The 26,951-nt window shown below is 46.2% G+C and overlaps 1 protein-coding gene and 1 long non-coding RNA gene across 22 annotated transcripts in view; one reads left to right on the plus strand and one right to left on the minus strand.

Moving 5' to 3' along the window:
- The window catches only part of PEAK1 (pseudopodium enriched atypical kinase 1), a 293,418-nt gene extending 287,621 nt beyond the window's left edge, over nucleotides 1-5,797 (plus strand). For all 21 annotated transcript variants that reach the window (XM_033852028.2, XM_033852030.2, XM_073801280.1 and 18 more), the window contains one exon: nucleotides 2,984-5,797. In XM_033852028.2, coding sequence (XP_033707919.1) covers nucleotides 2,984-4,144 — 1,161 coding nt within the window. In that variant the 3' untranslated portion in view covers nucleotides 4,145-5,797. The remainder of the gene's footprint in view (nucleotides 1-2,983) is intronic.
- Nucleotides 1-22,496, minus strand: part of LOC109552580 (uncharacterized) — a 47,427-nt gene extending 24,931 nt beyond the window's left edge. The window contains exon 1 of the long non-coding RNA XR_012330231.1: nucleotides 22,338-22,496. This is a non-coding gene — a long non-coding RNA (uncharacterized lncRNA). The remainder of the gene's footprint in view (nucleotides 1-22,337) is intronic.
- Between the last annotated feature and the right edge of the window lie 4,455 nt (nucleotides 22,497-26,951).

Genomic DNA, 26,951 nt, shown 5'->3' on the forward strand with positions numbered 1-26,951 from the left:
GGCAGACCATTTTCCTTCAGAGCATCCAAAATGACTGAACAATTTATCATTTCTTCTTTGTAAATCACTTTGAACTTTTATCTCAAGTTGATCTGTGAAGCTAAACATAAATTCTTGTTGTAGGATCCATGCTCTTGTCTACTGACAAAGCTCTAGGATATCTTATATAAACGTGTGTGTGTGTGTGTGTAGATAAAATTAGAATAGAAATAACAATTAGAGTATCATCTCTGCTTCTAATGCCAAACCACAAGGTGGCAAGTTTTTTTCAGTGCAACTTGGCATAGTGAAAACTACAGTTGGGCCAAACACTTCTCTCTCTCTTGGCCTTAGGTTGTCCCGTCTTAGATCAGAACATGCTGTTGATCTTGACTTGTTTGTCAGGGCTGACCTGGCATGGAGGTGTGAAACTTTAACGGTCCCTCTTTAGCTGCCCTCTGTGAAACCTATGGTCAGAGAGCCTCCTTGCTGAGGCTAGTGGCTCTCAGACTCAAAACAAAGATGCATTTTTCTATCTTGCTCTCTTTGTTCGAAAAAATATGAGGATTCTATAATGCATCATTTTAGCATTTACAAATTGTTAACTGTTTTGTTTTTTTTTTTTGCGGTACGCGGGCCTCTCACTGCTGTGGCCTCTCCCGCTGCGGAGCACAGGCTCCAGACGCGCGGGCTCAGCGGCCATGGCTCACGGGCCCAGCCACTCCACGGCATGTGGGATCCTCCCGGACCGGGGCACGAACCCATGTCCCCTGCATCGGCAGGCAGACCCCCAACCACTGCACCACCAGGGAAGCCCTGTTAACTGTTTTAGTCATTATGAATGTTACATTTGTACAGCTTTGTAGTTTACAGATATGCTCTACATACTTGATCTCATTTGATTCTCATAATTGCCCTGTGAAGTAGATTTCAGTATTCTTTATATTGTCTCCTTCATTAGAAAGACTGGGACCCAGAGAAATTAAGAGAAATGCCCAAGGTTACACAGCTAGTAGCGAGGCTAAATGCTAGGCCTCTCAAGTCTTTGGTGAGTGTCCTTTCTATAGGATGACAGCGAGAGTTTAACTACACAGTCTAATTCAGCCAAATTCAGTGGTATTTGATTGACTTTTCAAAGGCTGAGGAGTTGGGACCTTTGAACTTTCATTCCAGTAGGCAGTGTGATATTGAGCAAATTATTAAAACTGGAAATGGGGTTAATGGTACCATGTCCTGGATCTAACTCCCATACAAATAAGTGATGACTAGTATAGGATTTTTAAATACCTAGTGACCTATAAATATGAAATATTGCCAACAGTATAGTATAGAAAGATTTCATGTTGTGACTAACGAGCGTATAGGATTATATATTATACCGCATGTGCTGAGACTTTGAGAGCTTTCCAAAGATAATACTTTCCCAAAGATATATGTTTGAACTTGAACTCAGTCTGGGGATATCTCTGTTTTAAGACCAGAAGGTTGCTTAAAGAAGAGATGCTTACTGTGCCCTCAAACTTATTAGGTAGGTGGTAGAAGACTTGAAGAAACTTGTTTTCAGACCTCTGTGTGTGTGTGCGCGCATGTGTGCATGCGTGTGTGTGTGTTGCACTGAATCACTCATGTCAAGTCTCTAACTGTAATAAATATGTATAAATACAGTAAATGAGAGAGGGATGTTCCTCTCTCTTGAGACTCCTTTGCCTTTGGTCCTTTTTTTTTTTAATATCTATTTGAATGGAAATCAGAGCATGCTGCTTCTCCGAACTGAGAACCCATCAGTGTCCTCCTAAGATGTACATTTTTCTTTTTAAATAGAAATGACTAGAAAAGCTTTTTAAAATTTGCATTTCTGTGTTACTGCAATAAACGGGCAAATGTAAACACTACAGAGCACCTGTTGCTGGGAGGCTTTGGTGTTTGTGAGATGCGGCAGTGTGCTCCTGCTGGGGAGGAAGAGTGGCAAGTGTGCACCTGGTTCCCAGGGTCGTGGAGGATCTGTCTGGACTAGACTATTATGATCTATGAACTGGTGTTGGAGACTCAGCCTTCCGTTGTCAACTTCTCATATCATATCATGAGGAGAATCCCTTTAGGGGTGATTTTATTTACTCTTTGCTTTTCTAACCCTTTAAGACCAGAAATACAATAGTTGTTTTAGTATGTAGAACTCTTGGCTAATGTTTTTGATCAAGCAACTCTTCCTTGATCCGTAACCACTTAAGGTCTTTTTGAAATGGCTTATTGCTTGAATATTAGGCCTTCAGTGAGGCCTGTTAAGAGAAAGTGTAAAACTCAGACTCCTGCCGTTGAAATGTTGGTCTTGCTCTGACTAGTTGAGACCAACGATTCTCTCACTCTTTCATCTCTACCCTGCCAGTGAACCATGAGTGCCTGAGTTGTGACCATCACAATGACATTCGTTAAAAAGTTAGGAAAACCCACAGTTTACCTGGCCAATTGTATGTCAGTCTCCTGACCGGTGATGTAATAAGGTATTCTGGCCCACTTTATGAGCCATTTATTGAGCTGCTGTATAAGTCTAGGCTGTAAACCTCCACAGAAAGCGGGTGGAAAATGACTTTTTGTTGTTCAGTTTTCTAGATGAGGGGCAAGGTACAGTGGAAAGAGGAAGCTTTGGTGTTAGACAGAGTTAGGTTTGCAAACTGGTGACCCTGGGGGTTTTTTGTTTTGCTTTGTTTTGGTTTTGGTTTGTTTCTTTAATTCTTAGGTCCTCCGCCTACTTTGAAGAGTTAGTGTAAGGACTAGAGATAATACACATGAAGTTAAGCATGTAGACACTGTTGCTGTCACTCAGCACAGGATTGCCAAGACCCTTTCTGAAGACTCAGCTCTTAACGCTGTGTCTTCACTGCAACACTGTTGCCTTTGCCACTCCAGACTCCCACCAGTCACCTTCCAGGTAACACTTCTTTACACATCATAAGCCTTATTATGAAAGTGTGCATTTTAAATTGTGTTCTTTGCTTTCTTCTTACAGATCTGTAAGAGCAAAGCTAAAGAATCGCAGCAGTATTATCACAGCTTGGCTGTCCGGCAGAGTCTGGCTGTCCATTTTAACATCCAGCAGGACTGTGGTCACTTCCTTGCTGAAGTTCCTAAACGTCTGCTTCCCTGGGAGGACCCTGATGCCCCGGAAGAGGAAGAGGATGAAATGGAAGCGACGGAAGAGGTGAAAGGAGGAACTGATGGAAAAAGCCCAGAGCCCAGCTCTGAAGCAGAGTCGTCCCACAAAGAAAGCCAGGCAGTCGTTAGCAGGAAGCAGAGAAGCCACGTCGTGGTCATCACCAGAGAGGTTCCCTGTCTCACCGTGGCCGACTTCGTGCGAGACTCTCTAGCGCAGCATGGGAAAAGCCCTGACGTGTATGAGAGGCAAGTGTGTCTGCTGCTCTTACAGCTGTGCTCCGGCCTGGAGCACCTCAAACCCTACCACGTCACTCATTGCGATCTGCGTCTGGAGAACCTGCTGCTTGTCCACTACCAGCCCGGGGGACCTGCCCAGGGCCTTGGGCCTGCGGAGCCCAGCCCCACCTCTTCTTGTCCCACGAGGCTCATAGTAAGCAATTTCTCTCAAGCCAAGCAGAAGAGCCATCTGGTGGACCCTGAGATCCTCCGGGACCAGTCCCGCCTCGCCCCAGAGATCATCACAGCCACCCAGTATAAAAAGTGTGACGAGTTCCAGACAGGCATCCTCATCTACGAGATGCTGCACCTGCCCAACCCCTTCGATGAGAACCCAGAGCTGAAGGAGAAGGAATACACTCGAGCAGACCTGCCTCGCATCCCACTCCGCTCCCCCTATTCCCGGGGCCTGCAGCAGCTGGCCAGCTGCCTCCTGAACCCCAACCCTTCTGAGCGACTCCTCATTTCAGGCGCCAAAGGCATCCTCCAGTGTCTGCTCTGGGGCCCCCGGGAAGGCCTCTTCCAGACTTTCACTGCCTCCCCCAGCCCAGTGCAGAGGAATGCCCTGCTCCAAAACTGGCTAGACATCAAGCGAACACTGCTCATGATCAAGTTTGCTGAGAAGTCCCTGGACAGGGAAGGTGGCGTCAGCCTGGAGGACTGGCTTTGTGCTCAGTATTTGGCTTTTGCTACTCCAGACTCCCTCAGCTGCGTCGTGAAAATCCTGCAGCCCCGTTAACGTGTCCCAGTTGCTGCTCTTACTTCATTGTCGCCTTCTTCAAGTGGCTCACATACTTTCCCTTCCTAGTACTCACACAGAATTCAAGGAAAGGGGAGAGACGAGCCTTCCATCCCCATCCATGAACAGATGAGTCCACTCTGAAAGGTTGTCCTCAGCTCTAAATCCAGTGAGACGCTGAGTCCCTCTTAATTTCACAGAAAGTCAGCCGCACAAACACGCAGCTGCCTTCCATGGGAATGCCTTCCACCCTAACTGTCCCCCAGATGCAGGGGAAGTGAAGACATGTCCTTGAAGGGACAGCTCCTCTGGTTTGAACTCAGTGAGCTGGGTCCAGTTCCTCCATAATTCTGAATAGCCCCTGTCTTTTTAACACCGTGTATTTAGTCTCACTAGCAATAGACGGATTTAACCAGTCCTTACCACCATCCACTAAGCTCTCACAACAGACTTTCTTTCTTTAAAGGATCAATAACTGACTCTCTTACCAGGTGGAACTGCCATCCTTAGCATCAGCCCAGTTTTGGTTCCGGGGACTGTATCCTTTGTTCCAGGAGGAGTAGAAGGATGAGGAGAGATCCCACCCTCTGGGTCATGAACCCATTTTCATTTCTATTATCGATAAGTGTGTGCACTGCATGGAGGGCGGCCCTAACCGTCTCCCCTCTGCTGCCACTGCCTGATTCTCCCTCACCTCTCCTCTCTCCCCACTTGCCAATGAAGTTTGGGTTTATCAGCCACTTGTGGCCCATTACAGAGCTGACCCAAGGTGGTGTCACCAGTGCCTCAGCAGGGTGGAGTGCAGTTCAGATCTTATAAATAGCTGGCAGGACACAAGGAGATGATTTTCCTGCATGTGCAATTCTCTAGGGGACATCAGGGGGACAGAGCTTAAAGTACTGTTCTTTGATTACTGTCAGAGCTGTCAACGTTGGCAGCCAGGGCTGCCGGTGCCCAGATCACAGTTTTCCCTCGAGCAGTAATTGGCCAGCTTCCTTCTGTCAGTAGCCAGCGTTAACTAGTCTACCAAATGCTGTAGACAACAGCCCTGCACGAAACGGCTGTCAGTGGAGCTGTAACGTCTCCTTAGAGGGCATGGCGTGGCTGGCTGTTAGGACGGCCAGAAGGCAGGGGAAGGGGAGAAGGCCGCTGATGAGACTGCTGACCTCCTCCCCAGAATGCCGGCCTTTTCTAGAGAGACTGCCTCCCAGTGCACAGGCACATTGCTCCTTGTGACCCTCTGAAATGGCTCTGGAGGACAGCTCCCAGGGAACTTGGATTGCTGAGGTGGGTGGCTGAGAGCTGTTCACCGCACGTGGGGTCTGTGCTCTTCCTCTACGGATATATGTGCAATTTTGGTATGTATTTTTTTTTAGCTGTATATACAATGTTTATGTTGCAACTTCACCTGAAGCAATATCTCCAGAAACCCTCCCCTTCTTCCCTTGGCACATATTTGAGCTGAGTGACGAGTGTTCCTTCCACCGGGGTGTGTGCGTGTATGTGTGTGTGTGTGTGTGTGTGTGTGTGTGTGTGTTTTATTCAAAACTGTGAGTATCTGTTCTGTTTACTTCAACCTTGAAATCCCAAGAGTCACTCAGTGTGAGAGTGTGTACACGTATGTACCCGTGTGTGTGCACATGCACGCTGGAAGTAGAGGCCAGGCCTCTGGGGGAGCAACCTGTGGCAGGGTTGATAGACACGTTCTCTGCACTGGTTGGTGAGACAGCCCTGGGCCCCTCATCTACCGGTGCAGAATTTGTTAAAGCCAAGCCTGATTGTGCAGTATTACTTAGATAGCACGTTAGTGGCCTTTTGGTAATTTCTAAACTTTTAACATTATTAACAACCTTTCATGTGATTCACCTATATCAAAGAGGATCAAGAAAGGAGAAGAATGTATTTTATTGTGCTCTTTTTTGTTTCTTTTTCTTTTTTTTTTTTTAGAGAATGGGACATGTGAGGCTCCCTATGGAACATGTGCCTGTCCTCCTGGCCAGCAGTACAGGACTTCCAGGGAAGAGAGCTGGTTGGCCCACAAAGAGCCTTGTCTCCTCTGGCCAGAGTACAAGGCTCTGCCCCTAGGAATGGCCACAAGGTGGGCATGCCGCTGCAGGCCAGCAGTCCACTCTCTCTCTCGGTGTCCTGTGACATGACCACACCTTGCCTAGCAGGCTGGTGTTCGGTTCACCTTAGCATAGCCCACGTGCACATAACTCCCTGCCCAATTATACACTGAAGTGGCAGTGCACAGACCACTGACCCTGTCAGCCAGCACGTTCCCCTAGCAGCCCCCCTCCGTGGTTTGCATATTGAGACACTTTCTCAATGTCACTCTCGTGGTGCCTTGCCCATGTAAATTTGAATGTTGACTATTTAATGAGGTTTCATATTTAATGAAGAATGTTTCCTGGTCCCTCTATTTGTTCTCTAGGTATCCTCCCTCCCCCACCACACACACTTTTTTTCTCTGTTTCTGTTTTGCCTTGGACCCAGTCTTCTTCATTTTAACTCTATAGTATTATAATCATGGACACCCTCCACTACCGTTATCTCATAGCACTGGCAAACCGAGCACCTCTTCACATCAGATGTGTTTAGTACTGTTTTCATATTCAGATTTGTTAAGGGCAAAAGAGTAATGCCAACTAGTCAGAGAAGGGACTCAGGCTTCCCTGAGACAGGTGGCTAGATTAACAGCTCTCTGAGTGAGGGCCAAGGAATGTAAGGTGGGGAGGGAAGAAGGTGTTACAGGTTAGAGCAGAATAGGCAACATAACCCTATTTCTAGGCAAGAAGTATTTACATCAGGTGGTCCTCCAAATATTTTTCCAAATATGATGAAATTCAGTCAATCTCATATTATCACAAATATTTTACATTTCCATTTTAATTGTAGTAGGAACTTCGAATACATTCATCAACTGGAAAGAAATCCTGCCCTCAGACACAGACAGACATACATACATATTTTTATATATATATATATATATATATATATATATATATATATATGAGTTTTGGATTGTGACTAGTATAGCACTTTGTTTTCTCAAGTAATGTCAAGTTATTGTCTTCAATACTGATTGGATTTTTTCTCTTCTATTGAAATTTATACTATAGATTCTTCCATTTATATTGAGAATTTGAACAATTAAGCCGCTATTGGAACTTTTCCTTAAGCCACATGAGCAAGAATAATCTCTCGTACACATTTGGGTACTAGAGAAACAGGACAATGGCTGGAGTAGCCAAGACCAAGACTGAATGTACAGCAGAGTGCCTTGTTAGCATGATAACCTCGTCTGGGAAGGAAGGGAATTAGATGTTCCACAGGAAGGTCGGGGGCTGTGAGAGGGCTCTTTTGCTAGCCTGAGGAGAGCCCCTTTGGTGTACTAGTGTGATGCCCAGAAGCTAATTCATCAAGAATAACAGCAGGATGGGGAAAAGAGCAGTTGCAACATGTGGAATCAACAACAAAAGAATCGGGAAGGACGTCCACCAACCCCTAGGCTAAGTCTGAATTGGAAGCCAGGAATATGGCAGTGGGTTTCAAGTTTTGCCCTCGGAAGATAAACCGGGTGAGATATATGGGGGGGCACAAGCACCCACACTCCCTAGCCTACTGATGTTGAGGGGCTAAAAGTAAAACCTATTTGTTAGGATTTCAAGACTCTGAGTAAGCTTTCATTGTCAGTGGGGGATAGTTGTGCTTCCAAACTCAGAATAAGTTTGTGAACTTAGAAAACTCTAAGCCAAGAGATCTGAACCTCTAGAAATATTAATGATATTTCTGGGAGTTAAACTACCTAAAATTGTATTTTAAAGTTCCCAGCATTGTAAAATTTCCATGAAAGATCTTTGGGGCCTACTAAACGGTAGGGCGTAGAAGGATTGCACTCAGCTTCCCAAATTTGAATTAAGAACACTTTGGTGCTGGGAAGTAACCTGACTTGGTTTCGCTGATAACCTGCAACTAGGATTTTTCCCTAGATGTCACCAGCAGTGATCTGAAAAAAATACAGGCTAGTTCCAGAAATTGGGATGGACTTCTTATTCTGCACTATATTCCAAATGATTCTAGATGTATAAATGAAGTATGAGCATACTTTGGGGTGGGGGGGAGGAACTTGACTCCCTGGGTTAACTCTGACATGTTTTTTATTCCCCTCACTAGTTGATAAGGATTAAAGATTCTGGTTCAGCCTAATGAGTAAACAGGATGGCTGCCCACGAAACCGGGTTATTAGTTTTACCTCATTGAAGCTCATGTTCTCAAAGGCCCTAAGTGCTGTGCGGAGACGAATCCAAGTGCTGCTCTTGCTGAAGTGCGCACTGCGGCCCAGCTGTCCACGCTGATGGCAGCGCTGAAAGTGGGGATTCCGTTGGACCAAAAATGATGCCATAAGGGAAGCCACAAGAGGTGCAGTGCAAGATCCTAGGTAGAGATTATGCCAAAGAAATCAAGCCTTTTTGTCCTGATGCTTCTTAGGTGATGAGGTTGAGTTATGACAGATGCCATGGGAGGAGAATTCACATACATTCCACATCCAGGTATTCAGCTGATAAAATAATGCATCCTCAAATAAGCACCTATTTTTTTAAAACAAGTCCATTTTGTGTATTAGGAAAAACAAGATGATGATGATGAAGAAAACCTTGCGCAGATTATAAAGTTCCCCAGTATTTAAGGAGAAGGAACTGTTTGCTCTCTCGTTGACATGGTTGTGACTACTGCCCAAACTTCAGCTTGGGAACATCATATCCACGTAATACTGAGAGCTGAGGAATTTTTTAAAAGAGATATGGTAGTTTCCATAGGTTTGTTTAAAGAACTCTTGGGAAATTTCTTAACAAATTGTAATATTTTTTTATAAACCTTCCTACTGAGGTGTTTATCACTCACCATCACCACCATTTAATATTTATAAGTGCCCAGAATGTACAAGGTGCTATATAGCTGTTAAACACCCCCCTCTCTGCAGCTGTTTGAAATTAGAGTAGGTTTTTGCGTCAGCCACTGCTAGAAGCTTTCCCCACCTGGGCTGGCGGCAGGGGCTTGCATCCGGACGTCCCATCGCATGTTTCCCACTCCAGAGAGCCTCCGCGTTTATTCCAGCTTCTCACCTTTACCCATCCATTTGCCTCCATGTTTGTTGTTGTTTATTTTTTAATCCAGAAAGTTTCAGGGAATCCAAAGAGGTCGGACATTTTCTAACCTAGCAGAAGTACAGAGTCATATATTTTGCTACAAATATTATATTATGGAAAATCCACTTTGCCCGTGTAGTGTGTGGAAAGTATGTGTGTGTCCGCACTCATGATAACTTGAATGTTGAACCAGTCCTATGGCTTCAGGGTAGCGTTTTTGAAAGATAAACCACACTGCTTCAGGAAACTTGCTCCAAATACTACTTGGTTATCCCTTCCCTTAGCAGATGTGTGAACACACTGGGATGGGATTTTTCTGTTGATGATATGCCGGGCATTTTGGCGTGAGATGAGGGCAGAAGCCAGATGTTGTCCTTCTCAGTGATTTGAATCATGGCAGCCCTCATTCCACTCTCTCTTTCATTCCCCATGGCTCTGCCCATGCTCTCTTTTTGAAAATCTTGTTTCTTTTGCTCTTTCCTGGAGCTTCACCTCTACTTAACATGTTTTGGAGTTGTATAAACCTACCAATGAAAGGTCCCCTCTGTCACCAGGTGGCGCCGCCCTTTGGTTTGCTGTGGTACTTTGCTGTGTTCTCTGTGGCATCATGTTACTGTGTAAATAAATTCATTTTCATATACACTAAAAACCAGACGAGCGCTTGTCCTTTCAGCAGCTCTCCCACACTGACGTGCTGCGGGGGAGGGGGAGTTTGGTTGCAGACATGGTTACATCTTAAATCCCAGGATGCATGCCCTCTTGAATGCTCCTCCCTGCTGACCTGGACTATATTTCGATTCGTTCCCTCCCTAAACTGAGAAAACTAGGCATGGAAGGGAACGAGAAGGCCTTCAGCTTTCCCCCAGAGCTCAGAGGGCTGCGGGTTTGCTGTGTGAGATCGCCCCCTGGTGACCAGTCACCATATAGACTTCCTGGGTTTGTACTATTACGCGTTTGAGAGGTTTGGTTAGCAGGCTGAGGCTGAGCCTCTGAGTGGCCATCTCAGAGCTCTGCAGACAATATGAGCAAGGCAGGGCCTTGTACAATGTCATCTGCTACAGAATCCACATCGTTTGCCTGTTCCTAAAGGTACACGGTCACACACGGTGTCCTCACAAAGGCAGACAAGCCAATGTGTAGACACTTCAGGAGCCGGGAGAGGAGGCCACCGGGTTCAGGCAGGACGAGTCGGCAGTGGGCAGTGGCAGTGACAGCTGGCACGTTATTGGAGTAGAATGAGTGAAAGTGCAAACATGAGCTCTAAACCCCGGACAGTGGGCACTGGCTCCAGCCCAGTGTTTCTGCTTCTCTCCACTCTGGAATTTTCAGACATGGTATTTAAGGGATATTCCAGAAAACTGATTGCCATACTCAAGTTTTATGTTGCTGAGGAGGCAACACCCACATTGATGTGGGCCTCAAAGCTCTCTCTGTTGCCTGGGCCTAGGAGGAAGGGTCAGCAACAAAACTGAGAGACGACCCCCAGGGACACGGGCTCTGCTTGCTGGAGAGGAGCCGGGGAGCTAGCCTTCCTCGTTGTGAGCACAGCACACTGGCTTCTGGAGGAAGAGAACCAAAGACAAAGACAGACAGCTGGAGCTGTTCCAGGGATGGAGCACACTAGGCTTGGGTTGCTGTCTAATGCTCTGCTGGTGAGTGGCCAACCGGGGCCCCTGAAAAGATACAAGCTTGGATGGTGGGACCAGTTCAGGGCTGCCCAAGCCTGACTCCAAGTGAGGTGGAGCACGGTCGTCAGTGGGATCACTTTGTCCTTTGGTGTAGCTGGAGACAGATCCTATTTCCCCTCCATCACCTTGCACAGCGTGGGATCCATTCCTAGGAATTCCGTTAGTGGGCCCTCAGGAAGACCACTCTTCCCTTTTGATTCTGGGTTGTCCAGAGGTGATGGGCCACTGACATTTGACTAGGGCCTTTGGCTTCCTACATGCCTGAGAACTGGCTTCTTTCAACGCAGGCCACAAAGAATCTTGAGTTCTTTCCTACCTGGAATTAACTGGTACGAGAAGCTCTCTGGCTGCCTGGCACTGAGTGTACACCCTCTGCTCCGGGAGCTCTTGCTGCTTTCCAAGGCCTAGCAAATTATACTTCCTTTTAAGTGAGCCTGTGCTCTACAAGGGAAAGAACTTCATTAGTGCCTCAGGAGCCAAGAACTGCAGTTGGCGGATCACAGGTTGCCAGTAAGAGCAGGTCAAGGTAATTAACAGCTGAAACTTAAAAATTGGATTGCATACGGGGGTGGGGGTGGGGGTGGTGAGTAGAGAGTTGGCTGCCAAGGTCTGGTTCTCTCAAACTTGCAGACCTCTGAGTGGAAACAGGCTGCCTGGGTAGAACCCCCGATCTCCTGGAGATAACATAACTCTCTGCACACACATATCCCAACCAACTATTCCCTTACCCTCTGGAAGGTACATGGAAGAAACCAAAAGGCTGAGCCTTACTGGTCACCAGTCCCAGTTTGAGAATCCAAGCAGGGCTACTGGGTGCTGGGGAATGTGCTCGGTGAGGGGGACCCGGGGGCCCCAGGAGTAGAGGGGCTCCGAATCTCTGTCGGGGGACAGAGCTGTCAGCTCTCTGAGTCCATCACCTCCACCACCCATCACTCAGCAGCCTACACCTGGGCTGGAGTCTTGGAACCAGGGGTCGGAGGTCAGGCAGAGTGAAAACCTACAAGGCCGTGGCTCCTTATCGGCTCTTCCTCTCCCCACAAGCGCCTTTCCTCCCTGCGCCTCCCTCCACCACACACGCAGGGCACATCCGAAAACACCCTAACCCTGCTGCCACGGCCATCCCAGGCCAGGCCACTCAGGCCCCTCCCCGATGCTGAGGACAGAGCCCCACTGTGGGTGTCAGGCTCTGCAGGCCTCTTTCCCTCAGGCTCTGAGTGGCTCAGCCTCCCCCACTGACTTACCTCTGCCTCCTGACCCTGGGCCTCCTGCAGGTCAGGGCAGCCAGCCTTTCCCCCACGCTCTGTGGCCTGGGCGCTGCTCAGAGAGGCCCTGGGCTGCCGCCGGTGGGAGCGTCAACACTACCGAAGGTGAGAGTGTGCTTCATCCCCACAGCCTTCCAAGGAGATGGCTCCATTCTGCCCATTTTCACTCAACTAATCAGACTCAGGGTATGAACCCAGATCTGTGTGCCTTCTTGTCAGTGCTGTTTCCCAGGAGCGCAAAGGAGAGCAAGGGAGAGCTTCTTAGGGTTGAACTAGCTTCATTTTATCTTCACAACAACCCTATGAGGTAGGTTCTAGAATTATCCCCATTTTACCCATGAGAAGACAAGCCAGAGAGGTTTTGTTTGCCCCAAATCCCTAGTGAGGGAACTAGCATTTGTCCTCAAGACGGTCCGGCTCCTCCTCCCAGCTTCCCAGAGCTCATGGCCTTCCTCCCTCACCCCCTGCTGTTGCCCCAGAATAATCAGTGGCTCCCTGGTGCCCAGAGAAGACAACCCAATTGCAGAGCCTGAGTCCCGCCACCCGGTCATGCTTACTGCTGACCAGACCCCCAGGCCCTGCTTCGGCTGGCCTCCTTGCTGCTCGTCAAACACACCTGGAGATTTCCCTGCCCACAGGGTTCTTGTCCTTTTTCCTCCCCATTCTTCAGGGCCCCATTCAGCCAAGAAGCTGTTGGGGTGACTCCAGCTGGAAGTGTTCCCTCCGCCAACTTGCACCTCAGACTCAGCTCTCGGCCTGGTGTGTGTCCTGCCTCCTGCCTCCGCTCTCTCCTCCCATCTGTCTCCTCAAGAGTCTGAGCGAGCCTCGCAGGAGGGGCAGGGGCAGAACTGCGGCCCACGGGTCCTGGGCCGGGCTTCCCCACTGCCCATCCTCACTCCAGCCCTCTGACCCCCATTCTACACATGAGGAGGTTGAAACTCAGAGTGAGTAAGAAACTTGTCCAAATAAAGACGCAGACATAGAGAATGGACTTGAGGACACAGGGAGGGGAAGGGGAAGCTGGGATGAAGTGAGAGAGTGGCATGGACATATATACACTATCAAGTGTAAAATAGATAGCTAGTGGGAATCAGCTACCTAGCACAGGGAGATCAGCTCGGTGCTCTGTGACCACCTAGAGGGGTGGGATAGGGAGGGTGGGAGGGAGACGCAAGAGGGAGGAGATATAGGGATGTATGTATATGTATGGCTGATTCACTTTGTTATACAGCAGAAACTAACACACCATTGTAAAGCAATTATACTCCAATAAAGATCTTAAAAAAAAAAAAGAAAAACTTGTCCAAGGCTGCACAGCTGGTAAGTAGTAGGGCTGAGATTCAAGCCCAGGCTGGCTCACTCAGAAGCCAGTTCTCTTCCCCACCACGCCACAAGTCTGCTAGCCTGTTTCTATGCCAATGTATAACTGGGTCCTAGGGTCATTCACTCCAACCGTGACAGACTGGGGCAGCCTAGGAAGGCTTCCTGAAGCAAGCAGAGTGGGAATGGGGAAGGGGGCAAATCCAGAAAGGGCCTGCCAGGCTGAGCAGTCAGATCCTGGCTCCTTCTGTAAGGAGCTGGCCAGGAACAGGGTGTCTGCTGAGGAGAGGGAGGTACTGGCCGCCTGTGGAAACTTCCCACTCAAAATGCCCCAGAGCAGACTTGCCTCCCCCCACCCCAACTCTGCAGGTGGAGAGGGGCAAAGTTTGCCAAGCAAGTAAACCCCAGTTTCACCCACCCAGCAGGTGCCTACCATGGGGGTCTCCTAGGACTGCTTCCGGGACAAAAAAAGGCAACTGAGTGACCATCAGCCACCATAGAGGTAACTGGCCACTTTGGCAACTTTCTTTTCCTGTGTGTAGGGGTGGGGGTGGGAAGCAAAGGGGTGGACGGGAATCTACCTTCCATTCCTCCACCCTCTCCATTCCCCCCATGCCGTGGTGATCTAGATGGTAAAGTGCTCAACCCCTTGCCCCATTTTTGTGCAAAACATACACATACACCTGTACGATGTGTACAATATTCTTCAAATTGCTTTCCTCACTTAACTTACTTAAGGGCTGACCCAATAGACATCACGATCATGGCACTTTTCAAAAGACAGCTTCTCTCACTAAAAATGACAGTATTATATAACATATGTAAATTTATTCTTCTTATCATTTCTGCTTCTCTGGGCATCTAGTCACATTCTTATAGGGATGGATAAACAAAGAAATACGAAAAACTACAAAACTCTCCCAAGAATTATAATGGAAGATGCGCAGATAGAGAGATGAGCCCCCAGGTTGGGTAGAAAGACCATGTATCTCCTCAAATATTTCAATGAAATTTGAATCTTAAACCTCAGTGGGTTGTTGTTGCTGTTTTGACCTTTACAGAATGGTTCTCAGAGGCACTTGGAAGAATGAATAGGTGAAAGAAACCCAGGAATTATTGAAATTGAGAGGCTATTTAAGTATATGAAAAAGCTATAATCAATAAAACAGTGTGATACAGATACAAGAAAAAAAAGGTCAGTGTAATGGAATAGGTAACTTAAAAACAAAGTTTATTATCTACAAAAATGCAATATAGGATCAGTAAGATATTACCATATGGAAGGGAAAGAAAGTCTTATCCAATAAGATGTGCTGGTACAATCAGTTAGCTATTTGGAAAATAATCTGCACTCTGTAAACTCAAATAAATCCAAGCAGATCAAACAAGGAGCTACATGGCACAAAGGAAAGAAAAAAGAAAAGAAACCCTAAGAACTAGGAAGAAAGCTAAGTCAATACCTGTTTTATCTGCTGTTGATAAAGGATTTTCTAACTTATAAAGCAACAGAAGGCACCTGAAAGGAAAAGATCAATAGGTTTGACTACATAAAGATGATAAACCTTCGAGCACTGAAAACATTAGAAACAAAATTGAAAAGTAAATAACCAGCCAGGAAAACCATTTCAACAAATATAATGGACATAGGGTTAAAATCCTGTTATAAAAAGCTTATACACATCATTAAGAACATAAAATGCCAATAGAGAGATGAGAACAGACAAGTCATAGAAGAATCCAAACGCTTAAACTTTCTAGAAATAAGAGAAATGAAAAACTACGAGGGCATACCTAAAAACCATTTTCATAGCTTTTTCTGATTATAAAAGTGATGTCTGTTTACAGTAGAAAATCGAAAATAAAGTTGACCCACCAGAAGCTGGTCACCATCCAGAAGTGACCATCACTAACATTTGCTATATATCCCGCAAGTGTTGTTTCCTCCGCCTTTTTCTTTTTTAGTTAGGATCCTGTTGTTGGCCTCCCATTTTCTGCCTATCAAGTTAACAGAGCTCTTTTTACAGCTTATACTCAATGCTGGTGACTGTATAAAGTTCAGACAACGTAGGTGCAATTGAATTGGATGAGAAGGGGCTTAATTCATACTGTCTTTTTTCTGAGGCCACAGCTGAGCAGGGGTGTTGGGCAAGGTGTGACGCCAGGAGACAGGGTGGATGTAGAGATTTCAGTCTCCAAGATCAGAGCACCAGAGTCTCCAGGGGGCTTTTCAACAGGACAGACTCTGGGGCCCCACCCAAATCCAATGACAGAGGCCTCCCTCCGCCCCCACCCCCACCCCCGCCGAGTCCCACAGTTATTCTGAGCTTGCTGGGGGCCTCTCTGCCCTGAGTCTGGCTGCCCAGGTTTGGATCCAGGGTTCGCCTCTAACTAACCGTGGTCCTCAGGCACACTTTGAGCCTCGGTTTCAATGGAGAGTTCTAACTTGTAGGGTTGTTGTGAGGATTAAAGGACGTCGTCCAACAAATGTGTTTAGCCCTCTGCCTGGCAATAGTACGTGTTCAGATATTGTTAGCTCCAAAGGATGAGCTCCAAGTATTTGCTTTCTGTTTTTATAACTAAGGACCCACCAAGGGATTTTTGCTGAACAAAGGCACTATGAATTCAAATCTCTGCCTCATGAGAGTCAGAAAACTGCTTGCAGCTTTCAAATGGCAGTTTCTCCAGCTTTGCAAATATCTCCTGGCTAAGTTTCAGAAAGCCCTGCTAACAGTCCTTTCTCTAAACACCTCCTACCTGCCCAAGGTGACACAGGCAGAAAGGGGCTCAGCCTCCTGAATCCAAGCCTGCCCCATAATTCCTTACCTTACCCAAGCTTGATCCTATAAGGGGAAGGGGGTACCAGGCACAGCGATGAGCTGGCAGGAGGGAAGGGGGCTGAAGCAGGAAGTGGGGGTGAGGGTGAAGGCAGCTGTGGGCAGCTCCTCTGGCTCTGGGCCTGCCTCTTCACTAGAGGGTTGCTGTCCAGAAGCATCCCCTCTCTCTTGACGAAGGGCTCGGCCAAGCCCTCCCCGGCCCCGCCTGCCCTGTCCTCCCCTTTCCACAGAGCCACATCAGGGCTGTCATTTCAGCTCCCTCATGAATGACACTGGTCCCTGGCATAATAAATGCTCCAGTCAAATGTACTTTATTTTGGGGAAAGTCATTAAACCGCTTTTGTGGAGACATTTTAATTGAATTAGATTATTTTCTGATTGTAATAAATGTTAATTAATTGAGTGGGCCTGGTGTCCTTGCATCTAGCTGGCTTCTCTTGGTTTAATTAGGAGGATAGTGCAGACTTACTTCCTTTTGTCATAAGTCAGAGGTTTAAATTTATCTTTTGTGCTAATAAAGTGATCAGGCGGGTGCAAGGAGCAGATTATTTCTTATGTCTGAAATTCAACAGCCTGCTTCATTCACAAGCCCCTGCTTGGCATCAGCAGGGCATGACCCAGTTCTCTTGTCTCGGCTTAATGAGGTTTATCCATTGCTTGGGGGAAAAGAAAGAAATATTAAGTTCTGCAAACATCCTTGTGTTTCCCAAGAATGCTAGTCACCAGATTCCAGGGGGATGAAGTTGCTGGTTCCTGTGGGCACAGCTGACCAGAGAAGTAGGTGGTCTGCGAGGCATGGAGACCCCCCAAACTTTTTGTCCACCCCTAGAGTAGGCAGGCAGACCTGGGAAGTTCCAGAAACTCAGAACAACCCAGAGACCCTGGCAGCTTCCTCATTATAGAGATGCTGAAACTGCAGCCCAGAGAGGGAAAGGGCATGACCAAGGCCACACAGTGTGGCCCTGATCTAGTGACATCTATAGCTCATGGAATATTTGACTAATAACAAATTCAGTTTGGGTCAGCTAAAACTGACATGAGCCAGACCCTGGATTAGGGGTGAGGGTGGAGATAGGTCCAAAGGAGAATGCACAATGGTAATGATTATGTAAACTGGGTGACAACAGAGGGGTCCACACAACATAAAAGGCAGCATAAAAGGCCAGGCATATTGCCTCAGACTTGTTGGGGAGGAAGGGTGGTCTGGAAGCCTTCAAGATGAGGCGTGTCAGCACTAGATTTTGAAGGATAAAAGGGAGTTCAGCAGGTGGACAAAATGGGGAGAAGGGCATTCCAGACAGAGGAATGTCTGCAAGTGCAAAGCCAAGTTTATTCTGGCATGTTCCGGCAAACACGTGAGAGTCACAGGAGGCTCTCAGAAGCTCAGATTTGCACTGGAGGAAAATCCCTCTAGCTGCTGCAGTAGAGGAGGGTCCAGAGGGGGAATCTATGGGCAGGGAGAACCTACCTGTAAGGTGAGGGAAGCTGGGAACCCCTCAGCTCAGCTCATTGCCATAGAGATGGAAGAGCAGCGCTGGGTCCTGAAATATTTAGGAAGTAGAGTCAACGTTTCCTGGCTTGGTCAGGTGTCCCGAGGAAACCCTGGGAGGGAGCAGGTGAGGAGGAAGGGAGGGGTGACACCTTCCCTTTTGGACAAGCTCCTTGGCAACTTGGAGCCAAGTCGTTGAATGGTTGTTCTTCCTCTGAATGGTTCTGCGAGGTGCTAAGACTTGCAATAGCAGCAATAGCTCACCTCTAGCAGCTTTCCTCAGCCAGGTACCATTACATGTGCTTTGCCTGCATGATGCATTCCATCTTCAGTATAACCCTGTGAGGTGGATCCTGTTCTTACCCTATTTCACCAGTGAGAAAGCCTGGGCATGGAGAGGGGCGATGACTTGCCCAAGGTCACTAAGCTTCGCAAGTGGGAGAGCAAGCAGCAGCTCCCCAGGCTGAGCCAGACCTACCCCAAATAAGTGTGCTCCACGTTCAAATAGGGCCTTATTGACTCTTTACCCCAAATTATCCCTAATAGATGACAAGTGTCTAGGTTTTCCTTTGAGGAGTCGAAAGACCTTCCCAGCGCCAAACGTCATCTGCAGAAGCACCAGGGCCGACCTGGGCATCTTGTTTCCTCCCCCATCCATGCCCAGGCCCTTCTTGCTGGTGGGAGGAGTTGAGCCAGGCTGCACTTTCCTCTTGAAGGCCCCACAGTATAGCAAGAAGGGCCTGGGTTCAAACACGCTTCGCCCTGTGTGACCCTGGACAAGTCCCTGTCCTCTCCACGCCTCAGTGACTCACCACGCCGGCATCAGCCCCCGCCCCCAGGGCTGGCGTGGGGTCCCCAGGGTCCTGGCACATGGTAGTCGATGACTGCTGTGATTATGGCTGCCCCAGCCTTGCTCTTGGCCCCCTTCAGGCTGAGGGGGTCTGAGGACCATCTTCCGAAAGGTGTCCTCACAGAGGCAGCCTCTAACCCCAGAAATTGGACCCCAGGCCTGCCACCTAGGAATCAAGCTCACTGTTAGTGGACCCTCTTTTTAGTAGGTCCCCACCCTTCAGCAAACCCTTTGGTCGGTGCTTTGCCAGGACACCCAGCAGTACACCCCTTCCCCATGCACTCACCACGCTGTCTCTGCCTGTCAGGATTCCATTCAACCTTCAAGGTCTCTATCTGCCTACATCCTCCCCAACCCCATGGGGCCTCTCCCCACCTGCTCTCTGCCCTATTCTGGCCCATCTGCCACTGGGTACTTGTCTGATGCTGGCAAGCTCCCAGGGTGGACCCATGCCTCTAAATCGCCCCTGGGGCCTGTCAGAGCTGTTCCTGTGGAGTGCCAGCTCAGGGTTGTAGATGGATGGAGACGGGATAGAATTTGCCAGGGTGAAATTCTCCTGTCCACCCTCCCCATCACACGCAAACGTGTGCACACACATACGCTGTCTGGCCCACCTTCCCATTTTGTGGCTATGCTGGCCTTCTCTCTAGCTCTGTCCCATCTGGCTCTGGGCCTCTCCCTACTGTGTCGTGCGCCTCATTGGGCTGCTCCAGATGCTTACCTGGTAAGCCCTGGTAAGGAGTCCCACTCCACCCTTCTCACTGGGACATAACCTGACTTTGGGACAGGACCTGGCCTGAGGCAAGGTGCCACCATACACCACTGTGGCCCTGGAAAAATAAGAGGAACATGACTTGGGAGCTAGTCATCTACAGGCTCCAGGAAACTCCCACAAAATCCGGGGAGAAAGCAAACCTAGATCCTTCCCAGTGAGGCCAGGAAAGGGGGCCCTGAAAGCAAGATTAGGAAGCTTTTCCCTCTCTCTCCCCACTTCCTAGAGAGCAAAGCAGCAGAGTCAGCGGGCTCCCAGTTGATGGCTTTCCTGTCACCCCCCCCCCTTCACCTGCAGGATAGACCAGCTGTTGGTGTCAGATTAATGACCACAATTAAAAGCAAAATGCCCTTGCTGTGGCCCACTGTCCTCCCACACCTGTGAGTCTGGAGGCTGAGCTCTAAGCCCTGGGAATGGAAGATTTGTAAGGAAATCAGACAGGCCTCTTAACCGCTGATGGTATCAGGGCCCAGGGGAGATGCAGACTTATTTCCTAATCTCCCATGGAGCATCTGTCAGGCCCACCGCACAGCAATGTCATTCCCGTGCGTAGCAAGGACCTTTCATGGGGCTGGCTGTCCACTGCCTGCCAGGCCGCCTCCCCGGTCTCTCCTCCAGCCCCTTCTTTTCGCCTGGGCTCAGGCTGAATGCACATTCACACACACACACCCTGGTTCATTCATAAATTACCTGTTCTGCCCCATTTGCATTGACAGAAGAGAAAAATAAGAACATCTCTATAGCAGTGTTCGAAAACGGCAAAAGTACCATTGACAAATTAGTCATTCTGCAGGATTTCTAGAAGCTGAGAAGCAGATGAGAACATTCAAAATGAGAAGCCCACTGGTGCAGCATAGCCCGTGACCCACTCAGAGAAGTCTGGGGACCAGTTTTTCCACCAGAGCCCTGAGAGCCTCCTGAGTCTGGGCGGCAGGGCTGAGCAAAGGGGTGGGAGGGGGCCTCTGGAGCCGGACCCAGCCCAGCCTTTGTCTCCAGGCTTTGCCGGATTAGGACTGTGTGCTGAGTCAGTGAGGGCTCTGGAAGGCCTGCACAGGACAGAGGGGATAGGACCCCACAACCACCACAGAGGGAAGCATAAGTGGGTCTTGGTAGCAATGGTAGCTCCCACCATGCCAGAAACTTCTCTACTGCTATTGACTATTACAGCCTAATCCCCTTGTGGACACCCTGAGGCCCCACTAGCAGAAGCTGTAGGACTGGGTGGGTGGGGAGCAGGTGGCATGGCCTGGACTCCCCAGAGCAGGGGACAGAGACCTGCCCCTCCCCAGCTCCAGCCTCTTGGTGCAGGCAGCACTCTAAGAGACCTGGGACACTAGGCACAAGGAATCCTGTGGTTCGTGCCCGACACAGCCATTTGCTCCCAGTTCCTACACTTAGGAGGGAACACTTTCTGCCCACACCCCTCCAGCAAGGCTCAGATTAGGCCGGGAAACCCTATGTGCCACACCCCGCTCTTGACATTCATAATATGTCTTAGCTTATCAAAGGTTCCGAGAGATCTTGCAGTCACTTTCATTGTCTAATTGACATTCAGTGCAGTTACCACGTTCAGTGAATTTTGACAAAAGATCACACCCATATAACCCACATTTGTATCAAGATTTTGAACATTTTCATCACCCCAGAAAGTCCCCTCACATCCCTTGCCCATCACCCCTACCCCCACCCCCAAGGCAACTGCTTTATAACGATAGATTAGTTTCGCCTATTCTAAAGCTTCACGTATATGGATTCTTATACAGCGTGTGCTCTTCTGTGTCTGGCTTCTTTCACTCAAAATAGTATCTGTACAGTCCACCCATGTTGCTGTATGTGTCTGTGGTTCATTACTTTTAACGGTTGAGGAGTATTCCACTGTAAGATACATATTTATTACAATGTGTTTATCTCTCTTCCTGTTGGTAAATAGAGTTTTCCAGTTTTTGCTTGAACAAAGTTGCTATAAATACTTCTCTGTACTACACTTTTTGTGAACAAGTTTCATCTTTTTCCTGGATAGTTACACCCAGAAATGGAATTTACAAGGTGTATGGAAACTGCCAAACTAGTTTCCAGAGTACCAGTTTACACTCTCCCCCCAGAAACGTGTGAGAGTTTCTGTGGCTCCATATCCTCACCATTATTTAGTGTGATTTCTTCAGTAACTTTAAAAAATAGTTTGTTTAACTCATCATTTCTCACACTTGCAGAACCACTGAACTTTTTTCTTATGATCTCTTTTAATATCCCATGGAACCAGTGTGCAGCAGAATTCATTTGGAGAGTAAGGCTCTAGACCTTCATTTATAAATAGGAGAAATCAAAACATTAGCTAGAGAGATTGGTTCAATATGGCAGAGTAGTAGGACGTGCTCTCACTCCCTCTTGCGAGAGCACCGGAATCACAACTAACTACTGAACAATCATCAACAGGAAGACACTGGAACTCACCAAAAAAGATACCCCAAATCCAAAGACAAAGGAGAAGCCACAATGAGACGGTAGGAGGGGTGCAATCACAATAAAATCAAATCCCATAACTGCTGCGTGGGTGACTCACAAACTGGAGAACACTTATACCACAGAATTCCACCCACTAGAGTGAAGGTTCTGAGCCCCACATCAGGCTTCCCAACCTGGGGGTCTGGCAATGGGAAGAGGAATTTCGAGAGAATCAGACTTTGAAGGCTAGTGGGACTGGATTGCAGGACTTTGACAGAACTGAGGGAAACAGAGACTGCACTCTTGGAGGGCACACACAAAGTAGTGTGCGCGTCGGGACCCAGGGTAAGGAGCAGTGACCCCATAGGAGACTGAACCAGACCTACCTGCTGGTGTTGGAGGGTCTCCCGCAGAGGCAGGGGGTGGCTGTGGCTCACTGTGAGGACAAGGACACTGGCAGCAGAAGTTCTGGGAAGTACTCCTTGGCGTGAGCCCTCCCAGAGTCCGCCATTAGCCCCACCAAAATGCCTGGGTAGGCTCCAGTGTTGGGTCGCCTCAGGCCAAACAACCAACAGGGAGGGAACCCAGCCCCACCCATCAGCAGACAATTGAATTAAAGTTTTACTGAGCTCTGCCCAACAGAGCAACACCCAGCTCTACCCACCACCAGTCCCTCCCATCAGGAAACTTGCACAAACCTCTTAGACAGCCTCATCCACCAGAGGGCAGACAGCAGAAGCAAGAAGAACAACAATCCCGTAGCCTGTGGAACAAAAACCACATTCACAGAAAGACAGACAAGATGAAAAGGCAGAGGGCTATGTACCAGATGAAGGAACAAGATAAAACCCCAGAAAAACAACTAAATGAAGTGGAGATAGGCAACCTTCCAGAAAAAGAATTCAGAATAATGGTAGTGAATATGATCCAGGACGTCGGAAAAAGAATGGAGGCAAAGATCAAGAGATGCAAGAAATGTTTAGCAAAGACCTAGAAGAATTAAAGAACAAACAAACAGAGATGAACAATACAATAACTGAAATGAAAAATACACTAGAAAGAATCAGTAGCAGAATAACTGAGGCAGAAGAACGGATAAGTGACCTGGAAGACAGAATGGTGGAATTCACTGCTGCAAAACAGAATAAAGAATGAAAAGAAATGAAGACAGCTTAAGAGACCTCTGGGACAACATTAAACTCAACAACATTCGCATCATAGGGGTCCCAGAAGGAGAAGAGAGAGAGAAAAGACCCGAGAAAATATTTGAAGAGATTATAGTCGAAAAGTTCCCTAACATGGGAAAGGAAATAGCCACCCAAGTTCAGGAAGCACAGAGAGTCCCAGGCAGAATAAACCTAAGGAGAAACACACAGAGACACATAGTAATCAAATTGGCAAAAATTAAAGACAAAGAAAAATCATTGAAAGCAACAAGGGAAAAATGACAAATAACATACAAGGGAACTCCTATAAGGTTAAGAGCTGATTTCTCAGCAGAAACTCTACCAGAAGGGAGTGGCATGAAATATTTAAAGTGATGAAAGGGAAGAACCTACAACCAAGATTACTCTACCCGGCAAGGATCTCATTCAGATTCCACAGAGAAATCAAAAGTTTTACAGACAAGCAAAAGCTAAGAGAATTCAGCACCACCAAACCAGCTGTACAACAAATGCTGAAGGAACTTCTCTAAGTGGGAAACACAAGAGAAGAAAAGGACCTACAAAAACAAACCCATAACAATTAAGAAAATGGTAATAGGAATATACATATCGATAATTACCTTAAACATGAATGGATTAAATGCTCCAACCAAAAGACACAGGCTCTCTGAATGGATACAAAAACAAGACCCATATATATGCTGTCTACAAGAGACCCACTTCAGACCTAGGAACACAAACAGACTGAAAGTGAGGGAATGGAAAAGATATTCCATGCAAATGGAAATCACAAGAAAGCTGGAGTAGCAATACTCATTATCAGATAAAACAGACTTTAAAATAAAGACTGTTACAAGAGACAAAGAAAGTCTCTGCATAATGATCAAGGGATCAATCCAAGAAGAAGATATAACAATTATAAATATATATGCACCCAACATAAGAGCACCTCAATACATAAGGCAACTCCTAACAGCTATAAAAGAGGAAATCGACAGTAACACAATAATAGTGATGGACTTTAACACGTCACTTACACCAGTGGACAAATCATCCAGACAGAAAAGCTTTAAGTGACACAATAGACCAGACAGATTTAATTGATATTTATAGGACATTCCACCCCAAAACAGCAGATTACACTTTCTTCTCAAGTGTGCACAGAACATTCTCCAGGATAGATCACATCTTGGGTCACAAATCAAGCCTCAGTAAATTTAAGGAAGTTGAAATCATATCAAGCATCTTTTCTGACCACAACGCTATGAGATTAGAAATCAGTTACAGGGAAAAAAATGTACAAAACACAAACACATGGAAGCTAAACCATATGTTACTAAATAACCAAGAGATCACTGAAGAAATCAAAGAGGAAACCAAAAAATACCTAGAGACAAATGACAATGAAAATACGATGATCCAAAACCTATGGGATGCAGCAAAAGCAGTTCTAAGAGGGAAGTTTATAGCAATACAGCACACCTCAAGAAACAACGAAAATCTCAAATAAACAATCTAACCTTACACCTAAAAGAACTAAAGAAAAAAGAACAAACAAAACTCAAAGTGTGTAGAAGGAAAGAAATCATAAAGATCAAAGCAGAAATAAATGAAATAGAAACAATAGCAAAGGTCAATAAAATTAAAAGCTGGTTTTTTGAGAAGATAAACAAAATTGATAAACCATTAGCCAGACTCATCAAGAAAAAGAAGGAGAGGACTCAAATCAATAAAATTAGAAATGGAAAGGGAGAAGTTACAACAGACATCGCAGAAATACAAAGCATCCTAAGAAACTACTACAAGCAACTCTATGCCAATAAAATGGACAACCTGGAAGAAATAGACAACTTCGTAGAAAGGTATTACCTTCCAAGACTGAACCAGGAAGAAACAGAAAATATGAACAGACCAATCACAAGTAATGAAATTGAAACTGGGATTCAAAATCTTCCAATAAAAAAAAGTGCAAGACCAGATGGCTTCATAGGTGAATTCTATCAAACATTTAGAGAAGAGCTAACACTCATCCTTCTCAAACTCTTCCAAAAAATTGCAGAGGAAGGAACACTCCTAAACTCATCCTATGAGGCCACCATCACCCTGATACCAAAACCAGACAAAGATACTACAAAAAAAAGAAAATTACAGACCAATATCACTGATGAATATAGATGCAAAAATCCTCAACAAAATACTAGCAAACAGAATCCAACAACACATTAAAAGGATCATACACCATAATCAAGTGGGATTTATCCCAGGGATGCAAGGATTCTTCAATATATGCAAATCAATCAGTGTGATACACCATATTAACAAATTGAAGAATAAAAATCATATGATCATCTCAATAAATGCAGAAAAAGGTTTTGACAAAATTCAACACCCATTTATGATAAGAACTCTCCAGAAAGTGGGCATAGAGGGAAACTACCTCAACATAATAAAGGCCATATACAACAAACCCACAGCAAACATCATTCTCAATTGTGAAAAACTGAAAACATTTCCTCTAAGATCAGGAATGAGACAAGGATGTCCACTCTCACCACTATTATTCAACATAGTTTCGGAAGTCCTAGCCATGGCAATCAGAGAAGAAAAAGAAGTAAAAGTCATCCTAATTGGAAAAGAAGAAGTAAAACTGTCACTGTTTGCAGATGACATGATACTATACATAGAAAATCCTAAAGATGCCAACAGAAAACTACTAGAGCTAATCAATGAATTTGGTAAAGTTTCAGGATACAAAATTAATGCACAGAAATCTCTTGCATTCCTATACACTAATGATGAAAAATCTGAAAGAGATATTAAGGAAACACTCCCATTTACCACTGCAACAAAAAGAATAAAATACCTAGGAATAAACCTACGGAGGGAGACAAAAGACCTGTATGCAGAAATCTATAAGACACTGATGAAAGAAATTAAAGATGATATAAACAGATCGAAGGATATACCATGTTCTTGGACTGGAAGTATCAATATTGTGAAAAAGACTATACTATCCAAAGCAATCTACAGATTCAGTGCAATCCCTATCAAATTACCACTGGCATTTTTTACAGAACTAGAACAAAAAGTCTTAAAATTAGTATGTAGACACAAAAGATCCCAAATAGCCAAAGCAGTCTTGAGGGAAGAAAATGGAGCTGGAGGAATCTGACTCCCTGACTTCAGACTATACTACAAAGCTATAGTAATCAAGACAATATGGTACTGGCACAAAAACAGAAATATAGATCAATGGAACAGGATAGAAAGCCCAGAGATAAACCCACGCACCTATGGTCAACTCATCTATGACAAAGGAGGCAAAGATATACAATGGAGAAAAGACAGCCTCTTCAAAAAGTGGTGCTGGAAAAACTGGACAGCTACATGTAAAAGAATGAAATTAGAACACTCCCTAACACCATACACAAAAATTAACTCAAAATGGATTAAAGAACCTAAATGTAAGGCCAGACACTATAAAACTCTTAGAGGAAAACATAGGAAGAGCACCCTTTGACATAAATCACAGCAAGATCTTTTGTGATCCACCTCCTAAAGTAATGGAAATAAAAATGAAAATAAACAAATGGGACCTAATGAAACTTACTTTTGCAAAGCAACGGAAACTACAAACAAGACGAAAAGACAACACTCAGAATGGGAGAAAATATTTGCAAATGAAGCAACTGACAAAGGAATAATCTCCAAAATATATAAACAGCTCATGCAGCTCAATATTAAAAAAAAACAACCCAATCCAAAAATGGGCAGAAGACCTAAATAGACATTTCTCCAAAGAAGACATACAGATGGCCAAGAAGCACATGAAAA

The sequence above is a fragment of the Tursiops truncatus genome, chromosome 2, assembly GCF_011762595.2.
Source record: "Tursiops truncatus isolate mTurTru1 chromosome 2, mTurTru1.mat.Y, whole genome shotgun sequence".
NCBI lineage: Eukaryota > Metazoa > Chordata > Mammalia > Artiodactyla > Delphinidae > Tursiops > Tursiops truncatus.